The sequence below is a fragment of the Marmota monax genome, unplaced genomic scaffold (genome assembly GCF_021218885.2).
Source record: "Marmota monax isolate L192 unplaced genomic scaffold, Marmota_monax_Labrador192_F-V1.1 WCK01_AAM20220418_F8-fsc00173, whole genome shotgun sequence".
Taxonomy (NCBI): domain Eukaryota; kingdom Metazoa; phylum Chordata; class Mammalia; order Rodentia; family Sciuridae; genus Marmota; species Marmota monax.
In genome coordinates, this window is record NW_026694620.1 from 1,857,547 (window position 1) to 1,876,475 (window position 18,929).

The 18,929-nt window shown below is 38.1% G+C and overlaps 1 protein-coding gene across 2 annotated transcripts; it reads right to left on the minus strand.

Moving 5' to 3' along the window:
• Positions 1-335: 335 nt before the first annotated feature.
• Positions 336-18,147, minus strand: Prkar1a (protein kinase cAMP-dependent type I regulatory subunit alpha). 2 transcript variants are annotated; one of them, XM_046422631.1, is made up of 11 exons: positions 17,991-18,147; positions 14,650-14,832; positions 9,984-10,154; positions 9,129-9,220; positions 8,871-8,932; positions 8,069-8,115; positions 7,109-7,267; positions 5,526-5,586; positions 4,297-4,418; positions 3,173-3,254; positions 336-2,749 (listed from the first exon to the last, which is right to left on the minus strand). In XM_046422631.1, the coding sequence occupies exons 2-11, from the start codon at positions 14,824-14,826 to the stop codon at positions 2,577-2,579; spliced, it is 1,146 nt and encodes a 381-aa protein (XP_046278587.1). In that variant the 5' UTR covers positions 14,827-14,832; positions 17,991-18,147; the 3' UTR covers positions 336-2,576. The 2 variants fall into 2 exon arrangements, with proteins under 2 accessions (XP_046278587.1, XP_046278586.1); XM_046422630.2 differs by lacking the exon at positions 17,991-18,147 and adding an exon at positions 17,588-17,742.
• Positions 18,148-18,929: the final 782 nt, after the last annotated feature.

Genomic DNA, 18,929 nt, shown 5'->3' on the forward strand with positions numbered 1-18,929 from the left:
GTATGGGAAAGTTCTAAGGCCACAAAACTGATACTATCTTCAATAAACAGGAAACTTTAATTTTTGATTGAATCTTTTCCTTCCATAACTTGGTGGGTAAATCTGTTACGTATCTGCTACCCTTTAAGCAAAGTTGAGATCCATTCTTTGATAGTCAAACTGAATTGGAAAGCTTGGAAAATAAACATGTTACTCTTTAAAAATAACTGCCAGCAAATAACGATCCCATAATTCACTTCCCCTTCTCATTCTCACCCACCAGAAACAGAGACTCTGGGGAAGGGACAGAGGAAGAAAAAAAGGAGAAAGTGAAGAAAAACTGATTCATTTAAGAATTTAAATTATTTAATCTCTTTTTATTACTTGACCTACTGTTAAGACAATCTATAACAAAAAGAATAGCATATATTAGCACACACAGTATCATCAGACAGGCAACCAGGAGGCAATACGAAATGGTCCTTTGGCCATCTATACTTCTAGAGCAGTAGATCTCATAAATTCACTCACCAAATCCTGAAATAATGATTCCTAAAACCCTGAATATCAACTACAACAAAATTATGCCAACTGTGATTTCTCACATACACTTAGATTGCACAAAGATAAAGCTTTAAATGTGAAAATTTTTCAATTCAGACTTATCTTAAAATGTCTAAGATCAAAAACTACAAAAGGGAGTAAACAGCAAGCCAAATGATTTGAGTAAAACTCACTTAGCAGTATCCATACCTAAATATACATGAACATGATTATGTACATATAAGAAACTGATTTTATGGCATTCTACATAATTCATTTAAGTACATTTTGGGCTTTTAAACAAAGATCAAAATCAAGCTTAACGCTAATAAGAACATAATTTTTATTTTTAGTTTTTTTAAGTATAAAAAAGATAGCTAAACATAAAGTACAGAGCAGAAAACCTTCATTTAATACAGATTTTGGAAATTAAAAAATTTGTAACAAGGTGGCTTTCTATCCCACACTAACAAGTAAATAAAATTTCTTTCCCAGATTTATATTCCAAAGTTAGTAACAACCTAAAATCTGCAAAAAAAATCGATCATGTCCAATTTAAATTACCTGGGAAAAGGTAGGTGAAAGGATTATTAATCAAAACCAGTTGCACACAGATGGAAAACTGCTTGCAGTCACTCCCAAATATTACCCTACAATATACATAAATCACAATGAAAATAAAAGTGCCTACATTACAGAACTGTGAAATTTTGTTTAAAAAAATCATAATAAAAATAAACTGTTGGGTATCATTGGAATATTATAACACATAAGGCAGGAAAATACTGAGTTACAGGTAAGACTCAAAACACAAGTTGACTTAAAGTAAAAATAAAAGGCTGCCAGAGAAATACAGGACAGGAAAGCAGGTCTTCCAGCAGAATGGCCTTTTAGACACACAGACATATCCCACCCCATCCCACCCCACCCAAAGTTCTAGCCAACATAAAAAGGAGGGGGTAAATGTGAAACCGAAGTACAAAACTTATTCCTAAACCTCACGCCCCAATGAATTTAGTGGGGGAAAATTCTCGACACTGAAATCTGTCCACCTGGTTCTTCTCTTTAGCAACGTCACTTCATATTTCTGTGTGACATTATTTCCACCTGTATCTACTCTCAGCAAATCCAATCTCCTAGAATCAAGAGTCTACTGAACATAGGATATCATACTGGAGTCAAATGAAGAACATGTATTAACCAAAAACTCTTAAGTTAACAACTGAAAGTGTAGACCTCAAATTCTTATTTTCAATTCAGCATCTGATGTCAGTATTTGGCACTAGCTGGATAAATAAAATCTGTGAGCTGAGGCAGATGTAGTTAAATCATAACCCAATATTTGTAGTCTATGGTTTGGTTTCAAACTTAAAAGGCTGGTATAGACAGCCACACCTAAAAGTATTTCAGAGTTGGAAAAGAAACAGTAACAGGACACAAACAAAACCAGGCAAATTAGCTTGGCAAACAAAAATTCAGGTTAAGGGTGGGGGTCTGAACCAACTGTATCCATCTGATAATTAGCAAAAATGGGCATTTTTTCACCTTAAACTAGTTTTAATTACAGGCAGATGTCTTTCTACGCTACTAAGATTTTTCTATATCCATTGTTCCTAATCCTTACAGCTTAATGAGAAACCATTTATTCTATAAAGAAATATAGCATATATGGCCACAGTCTAAATATGCTTGACTGGAAAATTATGTCACAAAAAAATCTTGCACTGTTACATCATTACTCTATGGTAATTCATTGGTGCTGGGATCTGCCCTCACCAAAAAGCATGGCACTCACTGCCCAGTTTGAACACTAACACTGCACAGAGAGAAGCAGTAACAGCAAAGTCCACAGAACTCTTTCTATTTATTTGTGTTCGAGCATTCACTTAATGCTCCAAATTGAGAACGGTGCAATAAAAGCAATTTTTAATATAAAGAGACAAGAAGCTGCAATGCCAGTGGCCACTTGGCGCTGCAAATAGGGAAAATTAAGCAGTCTGCGTGAGTGAAGCATCAACTGGGGAAAGGAGAAAGGGAGGCACAGGAGGCAGGTTTCAGACAGACAGTGACACGAAACTGTTGTACTGCTGGATGTTTCGTTTGAGAATATCTGAGCATGGGCCAAGGACACGTTCAAATCGAGGTCGATCCAGCTTCACACACTTCAAGGGGCCACGTGCAACCACTGTAGCAGCACGAGGACGATTCATCAGTAGTGCAATTTCACCTGGAAGACAGAAAAGAGAAGGATAAAAGCAGGTTAACTTCTACAGAAAAACAAAACAAAAAAAAATCCTTTAAAAAGTACATTAATTAAAACAAATTTTAAAAAAATGTTTAAAGTGCACTTCTGAGAAAGAAAACAAAGATTTTGCTTTCCATTCAATTAAAAGCAGACACACATCTGCACATTATATAGATACACACACAAACACACACACACACACACATATACATATACATACACACACACCAATAATAGGTATGGGACAATAATTACTCAATTATTAACTGAGTAAAGAGCAAAATCTCACACTATTTCTCCGACAGGCAAAAGACTGCAATTTTAAAAGTTCAGGAGAAGACAAAATTATGAAATACTACACGTCTCACTGAAAGGTAACTCTAATTGTGAAGGAATCCAACATACCAAAATAATCAGAAGGCCCCAATCTTCCCACTTCAACAAACTCTTCATTTTCTGACCGACGTTGCAGCACAGCAGCCGACCCCTATAATACAATCACCAAAAAGCTAAGCAAATACTTTCTAACCCAGAGTGGGATCTTAAACACCCTGTGCAACTTTAGCTATTTTGCAAAACAGAGGGGAGAAAAGGATTTAGAGATAATCCAACTCATCTGTGTTCATAAGGTAAAAGATGACAGAAAAGTCAGTCACCATATGAACTTTGATTTCTATTTAACCATTATCCCCTGCTCAGAGCAAGGTACTGATCTAACTAAAATACTTAGGAATTCAGACTCTGGCAAACTGTAGTTTCACAAACTGTAGACAAACTCACTATTTTGTAAATAAGATTTTTTGGAATGCCACATCCACTCATTCACATTTCTAAGGCTGCTTTTGCACCATGACTACAGAGTTGAGCCTTTGAATCTGCTATTTGGATCTGTCTAGCAGGCAAGATTAACTGCTATATATTTCCCAGATTGTAAAGATATAAAACATATAAACTTTAGGAATTTAAATAATTACCTTTGATCCTTCTTTGTCAAATAGCCCAAACACTTGCATTTTAACAAGAACCACCCAGAGTTTTCAATTTGTTTTGCTAACTGTTGTAAGTTTTCAGTTTTTTATTTTTTAGGGTTTTCTTGGCTTGCATGGTAAAGAACAATTTGAGTAACCCTGGATTTGGCCACTCGAGTCTTGGGCCTTTCTAGAATTTTCCGACTCAAACTCTTAAAATGTAGTGGCCTTAAACAGAAATCAAACAACTGCATTCCAAATAAAAATTTAAAAATAATTTTTAAAAAATGATCTTCACACCTGGGCTAGTTAGGCCTCACAAACCACAATGAAACCATATACTACTTTATTTTTTGCAGTGCTGGGGATGGAACCCAGGGTCTCAGTCTCATAGATACTAGGCAAACACTCTACCACTGAGCTATATCTCAAGCCCCAAAAGATAATTTTTAAATAAAACTATCTGGTATTCTTAAAATCCAAAGGATAAACAAGAATTAATCCCCAGTTTCCCCTTTATGGCATACAACTTGGTAAGGAATCAAATGCAGAGTTCTTTACCTCTAAAATAATGAAGAACTCATCTCCTGGTTCTCCCTGCACCACAATCTTCTGTCCATCTTCAAACTGGACTGGTTCCAGTGCATCAGCTACAGTGAGACGTTCCCATTTGTCCAAAGACTCTGAAAGACAAGAATCAAAAAAATTCTACATTATTTGGTATTGCTAAATTTTTTGAAACAAAAACCAAGTGTACAGATATTCAAGCAAATATCCATGCCCATTCAACACCCCAGCAGTGTTTCAGATTAAACATGACAATGGCACATATCTTCAATTGCCTCTAGTCTCAGCAGAATTCTCATATACCTGCATATGACTCTTAGATTCTTACTTTTGTAATCATATTAATTTATATCAACACTATATCAAATGGCAAAGGAATAAGAAAAATGTGATCAGAAAACAGTCCTTCATACTGCCATCAATGCAAATCAAACTTTCAATAGCAGTACCCAAATGTTTCACTATGCATAATTTTCCAAATTCAAATAACTTATCCATTAATTTTCCAAAGTTCAAACAACTTAACAGTTGAATTTGTTTATGAAACCAACAAAGGGAGCCAGAAAATAACTTTTGCTCCCAAAGGTCAAACCAATATCCAAGATAAGAAGTAATATAATTATTTTAGAGGTCAAATAAGGAGGGAAGAAAAAAAGTCAAATCCCTATAACAAAACAATGGCAAAGTCACCATTGCCTTTCCTAAAGACTAGGGTCTAACATCTCCCAGTCCACATAACAAAACTCAGGTAATATCTCCAGTTAACTTGCTTTACTCTAAATTTCAAATCTGTCATGTTTTCAGAGGATACCAACAAATGATACCTCATATTTCCACAAAGCAAATGCCTTCTTGGAAGTACATTCCAGAACCAATAAGCTCAATAACAAAATAAGAAGGAAGTCAGAGTGGGAATAACTAAATGTTCACATTCAGAAGGAGGACACCTTCAGCTTTTTCAGTTAGGAGGAAAGAGCCACATCCTTATTTTCAGAAAGCTTTTCCCACGTCTGATCATTTCTAATTAAAGGAGTTTGTCATACATTAGCAAATTCAACACACATTAGACTTTAATTTAGTCAAATCTTTGACACAAATAAAAATCTCATGTGCTTTCCCTTTCTGCTAGTAAAAAAAACATGAGTTAACTAGATTACTTTTTCTGAAATGTAATAGGTTCTGCTAAATATCTGACAGTACTCCATGCAATTTTAAAAACTCACCTAAAATAGACACTTTACTAAGGAACTCCTCATACATCTTTCGCTTTCTCAGTGTGCTTCCCTAAAAAAAAAAAAGAAAAAGGAGTCATATCCCCAAAATATGAAGTCATCACACAATGTTGTGGAATAATATTGTTTAAAATATACTGAAAAGAAAAAAAAAAGCTTGCAGCAGTTGCCTCTTGATTTATGATCACTTCTTTGCATGCTGAAAACAGTAAGTGTTCAGTTACATTAAAAAGCTCAAAAAGCTCTTCATAGCTTGCTCCTAAAAGGCACAGGAGGTACACAGCACCACTAAGTAATGAAATGTCAAGTAAGCAAAAGCTCAGCTCTCCAAAAAACAACCAAGTGATATGAAAAATTATATCTGACTACACTCCCAGCCCAGAATCCTTCCCCACAGCTCCAATCTTGTAAACTGTGTTATTTATAGAGCAAAAATGAGAGAATGTCCCATAGCCCCAAATCAAGTTGTCTTATCTTAAAATTTGTTAAATATATCTGGAGGAAAGAGAAAAGGAAACACACTGTCCTTTATAACAAATTTTCCTAACGAGGCCAATTGCCTCAGCCCCACAACCTCCACCTATCAGAAAACATACATCTTGCACACACACACACACACACACACACACACATATACATATACACACAGTCTGTCCCTCCATGTTATCCACAGGTACTGAACCCAGAAATCCAACAAACTACAGATCCAACAAAAACCAGAATTATTTCTTGTCAATATTCCCTTAACAATACAGTATAATAACTACTCACACAGCTTTTATTTTGCATTAGGTATTATCTAATCAAGAGATGACTTAGAGTGTTAGGGTGTGCATGTTTTATGCAAACACTATGCCATTTTATAAAAAGGTACTTGAGTATTCGTCAATTCTGGTATCCACAGCGGGAAAATAGAAACACAAAGTATATTTCAAAGTACATGAACATATCCCAAACATACAAAAAAACTTCAAAGTACACAAGACTGCAAACTTTCAAATAGCCAGATGAACACTACAGAAATTTAAGAAAACTATTTAGAACAGCCAATGCTATTAGCTGGGACTTAACCACCAAAACTACTCTACAAACTTATCACAAAGTTCTCAAAAACTCATTAACTGTATCAGCAGACTGTCCCAATGGTTTTATTACTTTGTTCTCTCCAAGAGGAGACATGTCACATGCATTTCTGATAACCAACTTTCAGTTTAGAGAAGCCACTTATTTCTGAATGGCCTAATTTTATGCATTTCAAAACAGCCAATCTATGGTGGGCAAGATCAGGTAAATCAAGAAGCATCTGTTGGCAAATGGGCAGATTTCTAAATATGAGAAAACCATTACATATACATCACATTCTGATTCCCATGTGATTTCTGGCCTTAATTTATTTTTGTTCTAAAAAATGACTGCCTCAAAAGGCATAATGAGTGATGCTAAACTGGGATTAATACAAAACATTCAATCATTAAAAGAAAAGAACATCTCATTTTTAACTTTGTGACATTATGCAAACATTAGTTACATAGATCAGAATTCTAAATCACACTCCAAAAACCATCATTTCTTACCATAAGGATTCTTCTATAGCTGTCTCGGTCAATACCCCAGAGTTTCACATTTGTCTTTGCTTTGACAGTGGCTGCTCTAGGTGTTCCATAAATCAAAGCAAGTTCTCCAAAGCTCCCTCCTTCACCAACACTGGTTGCCCATTCATTGTTGACATAGACCTAAAATGCAAATGACTATTAAGTTTTCTCTTTGTATAGATACAAACATGTTAAAACTTTTAGACCTTTTTAAAAGGTCAGAATCCCGAATTTATTTTTAAAACAGAATATTTTATTTCTCAGAACACAGCACAGCAAAACAGATGACCTCTGACAACGAGTTAAATGAGCTACTATGTGGTATGAAAAAGATATTCCATAGAGATGATGATGAAATAAGGTCAGTCAAGCATTAATACCAATGACACACGTTTACTAAGTACTAGGCTGAGCACTGCATTAAGCATTTTACTTCTATTAAGTCACTGAATTTTCTAATAAAACTACAAGGTTCGATGCTTTTTTTATTGCTATTTCATTTATAAAGAAAACTTACAGAATTAAGAAAGCTGTGTTAAGTTTTATAGCTAATGGCTAGGTTTAGACTCCTTTACATCCGTCTACCCTTCCACAGCATGCACAGACTTATTAATCACTAACCCAGAAGTCAGGAACTGCATATCTAGTCAGAAAAATTACCCTTAAAGATACTGTATCAGGGATAGAGCTCAGTGACAGAGCACTTGCCTAGCACATGAGGCATTGGGTTGTATCCTTAGAATGGCATACAAAAATAAGTAAATAAAATAAGAGCATATTAAAAAAAAAAAGTTACTGTGTCAAAAAATACTTGGTAAAAGGTAATGGAATATAATACACAATACAAGCCCTTGAGAAACACTATGCTTAGTGCTTAGAAGTAATAATACAAGATTATTAAGGTAAGATTATCAACATAGTTTTGCCATTATTAAATCTTACATCCATCTCTCCTTGATCAATCACATAGAAATTATCCCCTTCATCACCTAAAAGAGAGTAAAAGATTCAGAATCATATCCCAAATTAAAAAAACAAATTGAAACGATCAAATTAATATAAAATAAACTCATTTTATAATGAGGCTATAAAAATAGTATGTTAAATTTAACACGATCTTTTAGAAAAAAAATTCAGCAACAGAAGCCATAAAATTAAAAGTCATAGAACTGATCAATTTTGTTTAGTCTAATTTTATGGTGAAGAATACCTTCTAAAAAGGTAACTAGAGAAAGCCACATATGTGTACAAAGTTATTAACGTTTATGTTATCTATATCACAAGAAACAACACAAATAGTTAACAGAACATATCAAGACTGTCATGAAACGGGAAAATATATAGTTTATGAAGACCCATGAAACTATCAAGAATAAATAAAAATATAAGTGGTTTTGTTCCATTTTTTACTATAAAAGTGCCTAATAATCAGCATAAAGGACATAGGAGATATATATATTGTTCTAAAGTTCCATGACATTCAAAATAAAACAGCATTTCCTTTAACAATTATTATAAATAAAATTATACCTGAAATATTAACGCCTTAGAGAAAGCTTTCTGTTTAGCTTAAATTTTTATCAAAAAAAAGAGAAGAAAAAGGGTAAAGAATAATCTAACAACATAACGGGGGGAAATGGTAGGCACAAAGAGGGAAACAAACTCAAAATAAACAAAACCAATTCTCCAGTCTCTCCTATCCTCCCATAACCATACTGCATGTCACAAAAACAGCAGTCCTTACCTTGCTGAATAACAGTCTCTCCAGCAATAAAGGAGACTGGAAACATGGCATCAAAAATATCACTGCAAGAGAGAGAAGTCCTAGCGTAAGATTTCACAGGTCTCTTCCGTGATTTCCAATGTTAACCTTAGAATTAAAGCTTCCAGATTTTCAGCCCTGATTGTCATTTGGCCTTAAAACTTACAATGATAAGAGTTTGGGACATATGAGGTAAATGACATACTGAAAAAATATTCTTAACAAAGAAGATATACCTACCTTCTCTCATTATCATCAAGATGTGAAAACAGCACATTCTTTTCAATGGCTTTAGCTAAAGCAGCCATTGTCTTATAATCTTTTGGTATAACCTAGAAAAGAGTCAAAGGACAAATAACAATTCCATAAACAAAAAAACACTTAATGTTTGCAACTTACATTTCAATTAAATGTCAAGCCACATTAGAGTATTTAAACAAGACAGTTTTGAGTTAAATATTTTCACTGTGGGCACATTCTTACTATCTTTGATTCAGGAAGTACTCAACAAATATTGACTACTTAATCCCCTTGCCTACAGCCAGGCTTGGATTTAAAAGCCAGTACTTGGTTCCTAGTTAAAAACTAAACAAACCAAAATTACCTTGACCGAGGTCATTATTCTAAGACAAAACTAAGTATCCTATAACAATCATTGTGTTTCACAAGGCCCAAGCACATGCAATTGTTCCCACTGGAGACTAATAGCATAATACAAAATGGCTGGCTGGCTGTGAGAACGAAAAGATTAGGACAAATGAAGCTTGTTGGATACAAGGTTAAAAGCTACAATATGAATTATGGAGTATCAGAAAACTGAGAACATGATTCAAGAGAAAAAGGAATACCTCTTGATTCGACTGCAAAACAACTGCATGGAAATGACCAACCCCCAAATGTAATTATTCCTTGGGTTATAATCACTGGTTATTTCCTTTGACAGCAGACTATTATAGAAACCTGTTCTCTGGTACCAAGTAACTGTATTTTTGTAATTAACTATTTGAAAATGTACATTCACGCATCAAAGGAAACTAGATGACCACCAAGTGGACCCCCAAAACATTTCCCTAATGTTTAGATATCAAAAACTACCTTTCTAACATAAGACGCAGCATCTTCCTCTGTGTAGACTTCAGCACTGATAGCCCCACGTCGCCGCCGACCTTTAACCACTGGATTGGGGGGAGGAGGAGAGATTTCTTCCTCCCTTGAGTCTGTGCGGGTGCCTGCTTTCTGCAGATTCTGAATCTGTTTTGCCTCCTCCTGAAAGAAATGAGGGTTTATAAAATGAGACACTTCAGCATATAAAGTTGGTATTCTTATAATCCAGTGTCAGTCCATCTCAGGGACATCAAGTCTCTTCTTGTACCAATGTAAATTAAGAGGAAATGGTCAATTCCAAATAGGAAAAAAACAAAGTTTAAAAAGAAAAACTTTCCACAGACTGTTTCTCAGATGATAATAGATGGCATGCTTTATTAATGGACAAAAGCCATATGTTCAAGGACATATAGAAGTAAAAACTTAGATCTCCAAGATTACTGATTCATGATGAACATAAAAGCAATGTATCAGAAAACAAAATCCTGGGAATTAGGCTTTTTGTTTTCTACTGCAAACAGTAAGAAATAACTTCCCCTTTCCAAGCATGTTATCCAGTAACAATAATTCTGGCTCACCAAAGTAACCCAAGAATGTCTAGACTACTATTTCATTAATTCTGCATTTTCTGGATCTGCCATACCACACCCTATACAAAGCAATGGGATACACAAACCAACTGGAGAGGGTCCTGAGCCTGCAGAATTCACATCTAGCCTGGGTCCCAAATATAAACAAATAATGAGAGGGTTGTGATGGTAACAAGAATTTAAATAAGAACCAGCCCAGCGATACTTCTCCAGCAGAGCTAGAAGCACTCTTTATTAGCAGGGTTTATATTTGATTATCTGCTTGTAAAAACTACTTATTGAACCAATTCATGTAAAACTGAAATCAACAATTAAACGTTTTTTTCAAATCTAGAACCTTAATAAGAAATTCCTCAGTAGAGAATTATTATGCCTGAAATAAGAGTAAAAGAATGTGTTATCTTATACTTTCTCATTCATTTGACCCATTCTACATTGTTTTTCTAAACCATCTTAAAAATTCTAAGAGAACTTTGCATTTAATGATTACTGTAGGAAAAAAATTTGATTAAAAAAATCCATTTTTGTTGTTGTTGCTATTGTTTTTTGTTGTTTTTGTGCACAGTCCTCACCCAAATGTTCGCATCCAGATAAATACAAGAATCCTAAATGTGCAGCAAGCAAATCTAGAACCATATCCATGAAGGGGTTAGTAGTGTTCATTTCTATTAGTAGAGCCATGTCTGTTTTTTATAGCAAAATTTTATCCTTATCTTCTCACTTCTCGGATTTTCTAATTTTCCGAGAGAGAAAAAAACAATATTTTTGTTCATAATTATATTTACCTTTTGACTCAGCAATCTAGTAATTCTGCTTCCAGAAATTTATTCTAAGATATACACATGTGAAAAAATGATACATACATTATTTAATTAGTTTTTTTAAGAGTGAAACACTGGAAACAACCAAAATAGTTATAACCAGGGATGAGTAAACATAATAGCCAGACAGTGGCTCATTCCACATGTGTTGGAAAAGATGTTCCTTTCATGTATAAATTTGTCTATAAATGCCATATATTACCTCCAGAACACTGGCCACACCCAAGAAAGGCAATGGTGTGGGAAGCAGACCTCTTATTGCTGTGCCTTTTTATTGTGAACTGCATGTGAACATGTGACCTATTTATGTATTTTTTAGAAAACTCACTTCATTTTCATTCTGGAACTTCCAGTGACTAATAAGGCTTTCCTATTCCATATCAACATAGAACTATGAAACTCAGGTCCCAAGTGTAAAGAGTATAAACGAAAACATAAATTCAACTTCCCCAAATCTGTCATTGACATTACACAAAAGTTTAATGAAAAAATTCACAAAGGACATCTTATTAGGATGTATCCTACTTAAATAAATTTTTAAGATAATTCTGAAGTAACCAAAAACAATTTGATTTTAATACTGCCTTGGATTCTAGTGAACTATAAAACAGCAATCTGAATATAACCTATTTTGTTTGACAAGTCAGAGCCATTACTGGAATCATCAATTTCTAGCATGTACTGTGATACAGTTTTATATCCTTACCCTTGCTGTTATTCACAGCTTGTTAGCTCTTTAGCTTATTAAAACAAAAAATAAAAAACTCCCAGCCTACTTTCTGGTTAATCTTGTTGACTCTTCTGCATTATATTCTGCATTATGTTTTTAACTCCAACTACTTAATGTTTTCACAACTGTTTGTCTTCTCCCTGCCCTTGCCATTCTTCTCTGTAGATTAAGTAAACTTGCCACCCCACACACTTGAGGCTAGGCCATATGACTTGCTTTAGTCATGGAATGTAAGTGGACATGCCATAGCATGCACGCTAATGTGGTTTGGCTCAGCCCACCTTGAGCTTCTGTCCCTTCTCTGCCTTGAGAACGGAATGCCCTATATAGTGACTGTTTCTTCCACTCAGCCCCAGAACAAAATACACGAAGTAGAGAAGACAAGACAGGCTGAGCCAAAAAGAGCTACACATGACCGATATATACAGTCTGTTGTAGTAAGCCACTGAAATTTGGGGATTTTATGTTGCTGCAGCAAAAGCTGACCACTACACTGTATGACCACAACCAAGTTTTACCAGCTGTCTCTATAAAATGGTAATGCTCATATATATCACACATTTGCGATAATGAATATTTATGTATATAAAATGTTTCACACAGTATCTGGCACACAGGAGGCCCTCAAAAGGCAATAGTTTAATTCCTCTTATCAACAAGACAGGGAAGTTCTATAATAAATACAAACATGAAAGAGAACTCAAATTCCAGACAATAGTCTGAATTAAAACGCAGAAGCTTTCAATAGGCCCAAACTGTGGGAGTTTTTTGGTACATTTCTTATGGAAGAGCTGGAAGATTCCAGAAACATAACTCCTGGGTAACTGGGAAGGAGGTGAAGAGAATGTGACTAGTATTTTAAGACATAAAAATTAACATGATATATGGAACAATGGACTATTAAAAAGTGGCTAATCTAGGTACTTGAAAGTCTAGGAAAATATATTTAACCCTGGGTAAAAGAATGCATGTTAGTCAAAGACCCTTGAGTTACAGGAAGAAAAGTGTTAAAATGTAACTTTTATTAGATTTTTTTTAAAGACCAATACATAGCAAAGCTAAAAATCCCAAAGAAAGTACCCTAATAATTACTTGTTTCTTCCTTCCACCTTGATTAGTCCTTAAAGAGTCCTGTGGTAAATACAGGCTTTGTACCTAGCACCACACATTCAACACTCCCTAAAAAAAGATACACACTTAATGTCTCACTAACTTAATCCCCTCATTTCATGATTTCTATTGATGTCCAAAGAAGAGGGATCGCCTTACAGTGACCCATTTCAGAACCAGATCTCCAGGAACGCACTCGATTTCAAAACAGGGAACATTTGTGACCTGGCTCCACAGTAGTTTCATTATTTGGAAATTTCTCTTATTTAATAAGAGCAAACCAGAATTTCTATTACAATTTCAAGTTAGCAGGGCTACATTCATAGTGACTGGTTAATAGTTGTGTTCTGTTTAATTAAAAATGATTAGAATAATTAAAGTCTAATCATGGTATTAAACATCAACCTGTTAGTTTTTAAGGAGTGTAGAAAATACTTGTTCACTGAACTACCCAAACATGTTTTAAATCTTAAAACATGAATTACACTGGTAAAAAATGGCCCAAACAAATAAGGCAGATATTTCTATTATACAGTTAAGTAATTATATATATTTAAAAAATCACAATTGATTCATGACCATTATGAACCACTTCAAAACTTCAATATGCATAAGAAAACCTGTAAATTTATCCCAGAGTTAAAAATGCAAATCAAATAAAATACTCAAAACATTTGGTAATACAGACTTTTTTTCATTCATCATCTTGAAGAAAGTGAACTGAAGCACTGTCCTTGATGCAAAATTATTTTGATAAGAAAAGCATCTATCATATACATAGGTCACAATAACATACACACAAGAGTAAACAACCAAGAAATAACTAGAATATTTTTTCCAGAAAAAGAAGTCCTAATCAAAACTATAAAGGAATAAACTTTTGACAACCTTCCATCTTGTATCTGCATTCTAGTTAATGCATCCAACGTATACTCTATAGTAAACCAAACCATTAATTTAGAATTTCTGATAAATCTATCACAAACTAGACTCAATCAATTTATTACCTGAGTTCTAAAATGTGGGGTAAGGTTTATTAAGGTTACCTGCTTTGCTGAAGAAAAATATTGACTGCCTTCGAGTACTTCAGAATTTCTCAAGTCATAATAATTGCTGTACTAAAGATTGGTTCTGTTACAGTCAGAACTACTAATTAAACCAGGTTACAAGGAACGAAGTTTGGAAATCCTTTACCATTCAAATAAACAGCAAAAGATTCATTTTCTGATTAAACTCTACCAGTTACGAATTTAAAACTTACTACAAATGTCTTCACTGCATTTCTTAATTTTAGACTTATTCGGTCAAACTTCCTTTTCTTCCAAAAGGTACAAATGAGCAACATTCTTAAGCATTATAACATTTAACATTTATTAGACTCATCATAGCATCTCCCATATTTTTACCTTCTCCAATTTCTCAAAGTATTCCCTAAGGAATGCCATGGGTCTCTCAGGTCGAGCAGTACACAACTGCACAATAGAATCCTTGAGCAGCGCCTGAATGTTGTGCTTCTGCACGTAGAGTTCACATTCCCGGAGACTACGCTCCTCCTCACTGGCAGTAGTACTACCAGACGCCATGATTTTCTGCAACAAAAAGCACACATATGCTTGGGTAAACTATGAAGCACAAACACCAGTTTGGCCTTTGATTTCTTAAATCCATTAGGCAACTGATTGATTCATGGAAACTTTTTCTCCTCACTAGATTGTTTTTAAACAGGGACTAGGGTATAAAATATGTACAGAATTTGCATTCTTCCAAATAAGTATTTCATTTAGTTGCTGCTGTAGTATCTGGGCTCTATAGGCCACAATGAAAGGCAATATTCTCAAGCTCCCCGGAGGGGGTATGAGCCACTATCCCCTGCAGAGGCAGGCTGCTGAGAAGCCAGTCCCTTCAGGGAATTTCATTCAGTTCTCTCCCTGCAAAGAAATCATGATGACGTGGGAAATGTGTAAATGGTAAACAGGACAGAGAATTACAAGGGCATTGCTGACATTACAAGCTGACAAGAGTTAGCTGTAAGTGAAAACAAGGAAGCACAATAAAGAACATCTGATAATGTCTTTATGGTAGCTCCCATCTAGTTCCTATCCCATGGAGAAATATGTCCTGATGTCACACAGCAAACCACTAGAGGGAAGGATCTGATTAACTATTAGTGTAACCAAAATTTTTTAAAACACAGAAGAAACCTCAGTTAGGTTTTAAAAGCAGTCTTTCATTATAGAATATTTTACCAGATTCCAGTCCTATATAATATATTTGGCAGTGGTAAAAAGGGGAAAATCCTTAGTTGGGGGGTGGAAAATTCTTACCAAGTATACTATAAAAAGTTTGGACAGAAAATTGTCAAAACGTTTTCTTTATCTGAATAAAAAATATAAAAACAGTTAAGATTTTCAAACTTACATGATGATTCAATATATAAAACTGCATTTAATGGATTTCAGAGGACTCAATCTGCCTTGATGTGAAGAAAATAGAAATGTAATAATGACTAGGTAACCTTACCCTAGAATTAAAAACAGTAATTTAACAGTGTCATTCACACAGTTTTCCCTCCAACTACTAATCATGAAGCAATTAAGATTGTTCCCCTCTACTCTGCAACTAAATACAATACTAATCAAACTTTTCAAATTATAATGCACACAAAACAACCAAGATAAAACTATAAGTTTAAAAGAAATACCAGAGGAAGAGCTATTCTAAAGTGCCAGTGTTACTCATTTTGTTTTGACAACTTATGTGATAAGCCATTACAAGTAGACTAATTAACAGACCATGAGAAAGTTTGTGGCTCCATGACAAGCATACAGCTTAGAAGCCACGGGGAAAGAATCATGCTGCTACTTCAGAAATAAACACACACAAAAAAATGTTTACTTACTATAGAATATATTTATACTGGCTACTTTTCCAGATCAAGTAATCATAAGAGTGGAAAATCCACTTCAGTAGAATTCTCTGCTTTTCAAATGGTACTGAAGGCCACCAAGAACAATAATAAATCAGATCTTTTACATTTCAAAGTAGTCTTCAGTCATATTAATACACACATTCAAGTCAACAGAGAAATCCTTCTAAGATCTGGTAAAAACGACAGAATTGTGCCTAGAGAGTGAAAGTGTCTTTGTTTGAAACAAACTAATGTTTATCACAAAGACCAAAAGGAAGAATCTGGTGACGGATAGTACGTGAACAAAACTGACCCAACACTAATACGGTCGCCCTGTGACCTCAGAATACCCAAATTCCAAGGCCTTTTAACATATTTCATCAACTCTACCTGGATTAATTCTCTCTTTGTACTTATTTATCCAAGAGTCCAGGAACTTAGTTTCTTCCCTTCCCCAAAAATTATTTAACCATTTAAAACTGTCAAGAACCTTACAGCTGTTCACAAGAAAATACTCAGATTCTTTCTTTAGGAAAGTGGACTGTGTTAAGATTCTGTTTCGGAAGGATCACATGTAAGCAGAGGCTGTTCCCCACTCCGGGCGCTGCCCGGGGGCTGCCAGGAAATACCTCCTTGGGGTCATCTCGAGGAACCGTGGGCTGGCTTTTCCCTGCTGGCTCGGGAACCCCTGCGGGACACAGGCCCTGGCTGCAGGGGTTAACAGGCACCGCGCATTTTCGAGAGGACAGCAAAGTGCCCTTCAATCCCTCAGGCCACGGTCATGACCACACAATGAAGGGAGTCGACCCCCATCCCGGGCCGGTGGGAAGGCCTCCGCGATGGCGAGGAGGCCTGGGGTGGGAGGATCGGGGAAGGAGAGGCAGTGACGGGGACAAAGGGAAGCTGAGGAGCCAGACCCAGATCGCCGCGCGGGGGCGGGGGGACGACAGCCCCGCCGAGGAGAGGGAAACGGATCGCTGGAAACGGCTACAAGGGAAGGGTGGACACGAGAATTCCTGCCGGGGCTCGAGATCGGCCGAAACCGGCGGGGAAAACGACGGCGGATTCCGGTAAAACCGAGCTGTTGTCCTTCAGGAAATGGGGGAGGGCGTGCGAGAAGGCCGCGGCGCGCGGGGGCGGGGACGGCAGGGCCGCCGAGGACCTGGGCCGCGGACGGCCGCGGCGGGAGGGCAGCGGCTGGACACCCCACACGAAGCGGACACCGGGCCGCCTGGGGCCTCGCGGGTGCAGAACAGGGGCCGGGGGCGCGGCCTGAGGCCGGCCGGGAGGCGCCGGGGCCGGGGAGGGGCAGGGGGTGCGGCCGTCCCCCTGCAGGTCGCTCCCCGTGACGCCATCTTGGATCGGTCCAGCGCCCCCAAACGCGCGGCGGGGCGACGAAGCTCGCCGCGGCGGGGCCCCGGGCAGACGCCACTCACCTGGGACGCGCGGCGGCGGACGCGGAACTGTCGGTGCTAGACTACGGCGGTGCCCAGCTCCCTCAGCGCTTCGCTCGTAGCCCAGCTCCACTCTGCGATAGCGGCTCGGCTGCGGCTCCACCGGAAACGACCAGCTGCAGCCAATCAGCACTCGGCTGCTGACGTCAATGCGCCTCGCTTTGGCCAGAACCGTCGCCTTGGCAACCTTAAAGGCGCAGGGGCCGCAGTGCCTCCCCCACTCCTCGTCGAAGAGCCCTAGCCCTTCGTCACCCTAGAATCTTCTCCTCCTGCCCTTCCTTCCACCTCATCTCGTCCCTGTGCGTAGACCTTTTTCACTCCCGACTCTTTACTCCCTCTCTCCGGCCTGGTTCGTCTTTCCTTCTTTTCGCCTGCCCCTCCTTACCTGTCCCTCTCGTAGGTCTCGGGTCCTCTTTATTCTTTCTTCTGCTCCTAGCTCTTCCACACCGCCTTCGTGGGCTCCGCTTTCCTCTCCTGCTTTCCTCTCCTCCGGTCCTCTCTCCTCCCCACTCTCACTCCCGCCTCCTTCGACGCCTCTGCCTTTTCTCCCTCTCTACAACCCCTCCCCACGGCCGGCCCACGTGGGGCGTCTCGGATGACAGGTGGGCGACTCCGCCCCGGGCCCCAGCAGGGGGAGGGCGCTGGGCCGGGCCGGGGAGGTTCCTGCGGTTTCCCGGCCCCGGAGAAGGCGGCGGCCCGGGCGGATTTGCAGCAGCTGCGCCGCTGGCCCCGTGCGGGCGGATGCCCGGGATGCGCACTGAGGGCCGCGCATCCTGTGTCGGGCCTGCGCCGCGCGGGGCTCGGGCTCGGGTCTGTCATCCGGTCCAGGAAATCTGAGCCCTGCCGAGGCTCTGCTGGGCTCTGGTCAGTGGGGGCCACACCGTCCCTCAGGGCCCGAGACTCGGGAAAAGACTTTGTCCTGGTCCAAGAGGAGGCCCGAGTCCTTATAGACCCTGAAATGCCCCCCACCCCGCCAGCCAGCGTGCCTGGCCCTCCAGGGTGAGAGGTGCGGGGCGTGTGCAGCGACACTAACGCTGTGGCCGCAGCAAGCAATCTCAGCTGCCGGCAAAACCTGCACTACACCCAGGGACGCCAAAAAAAAAAAAAAAAAAAAAAAAACCTGCACTAATTGGGGACATTCAGAGAAACAGAGACTTCTTTATTCCTTAAGCCATTTTTTTTTCCCCATCAGAGTATCTGCCGGTTAATGAAGAAAAGGAAAGCCAGGAACACTTTAGACGTAAAGTCACTAAATGAATAAAGAAGCCCCTGGGGGACACATATTTAAGTGTTTGGGAGCTATTATATTCACATGGTATGTAGG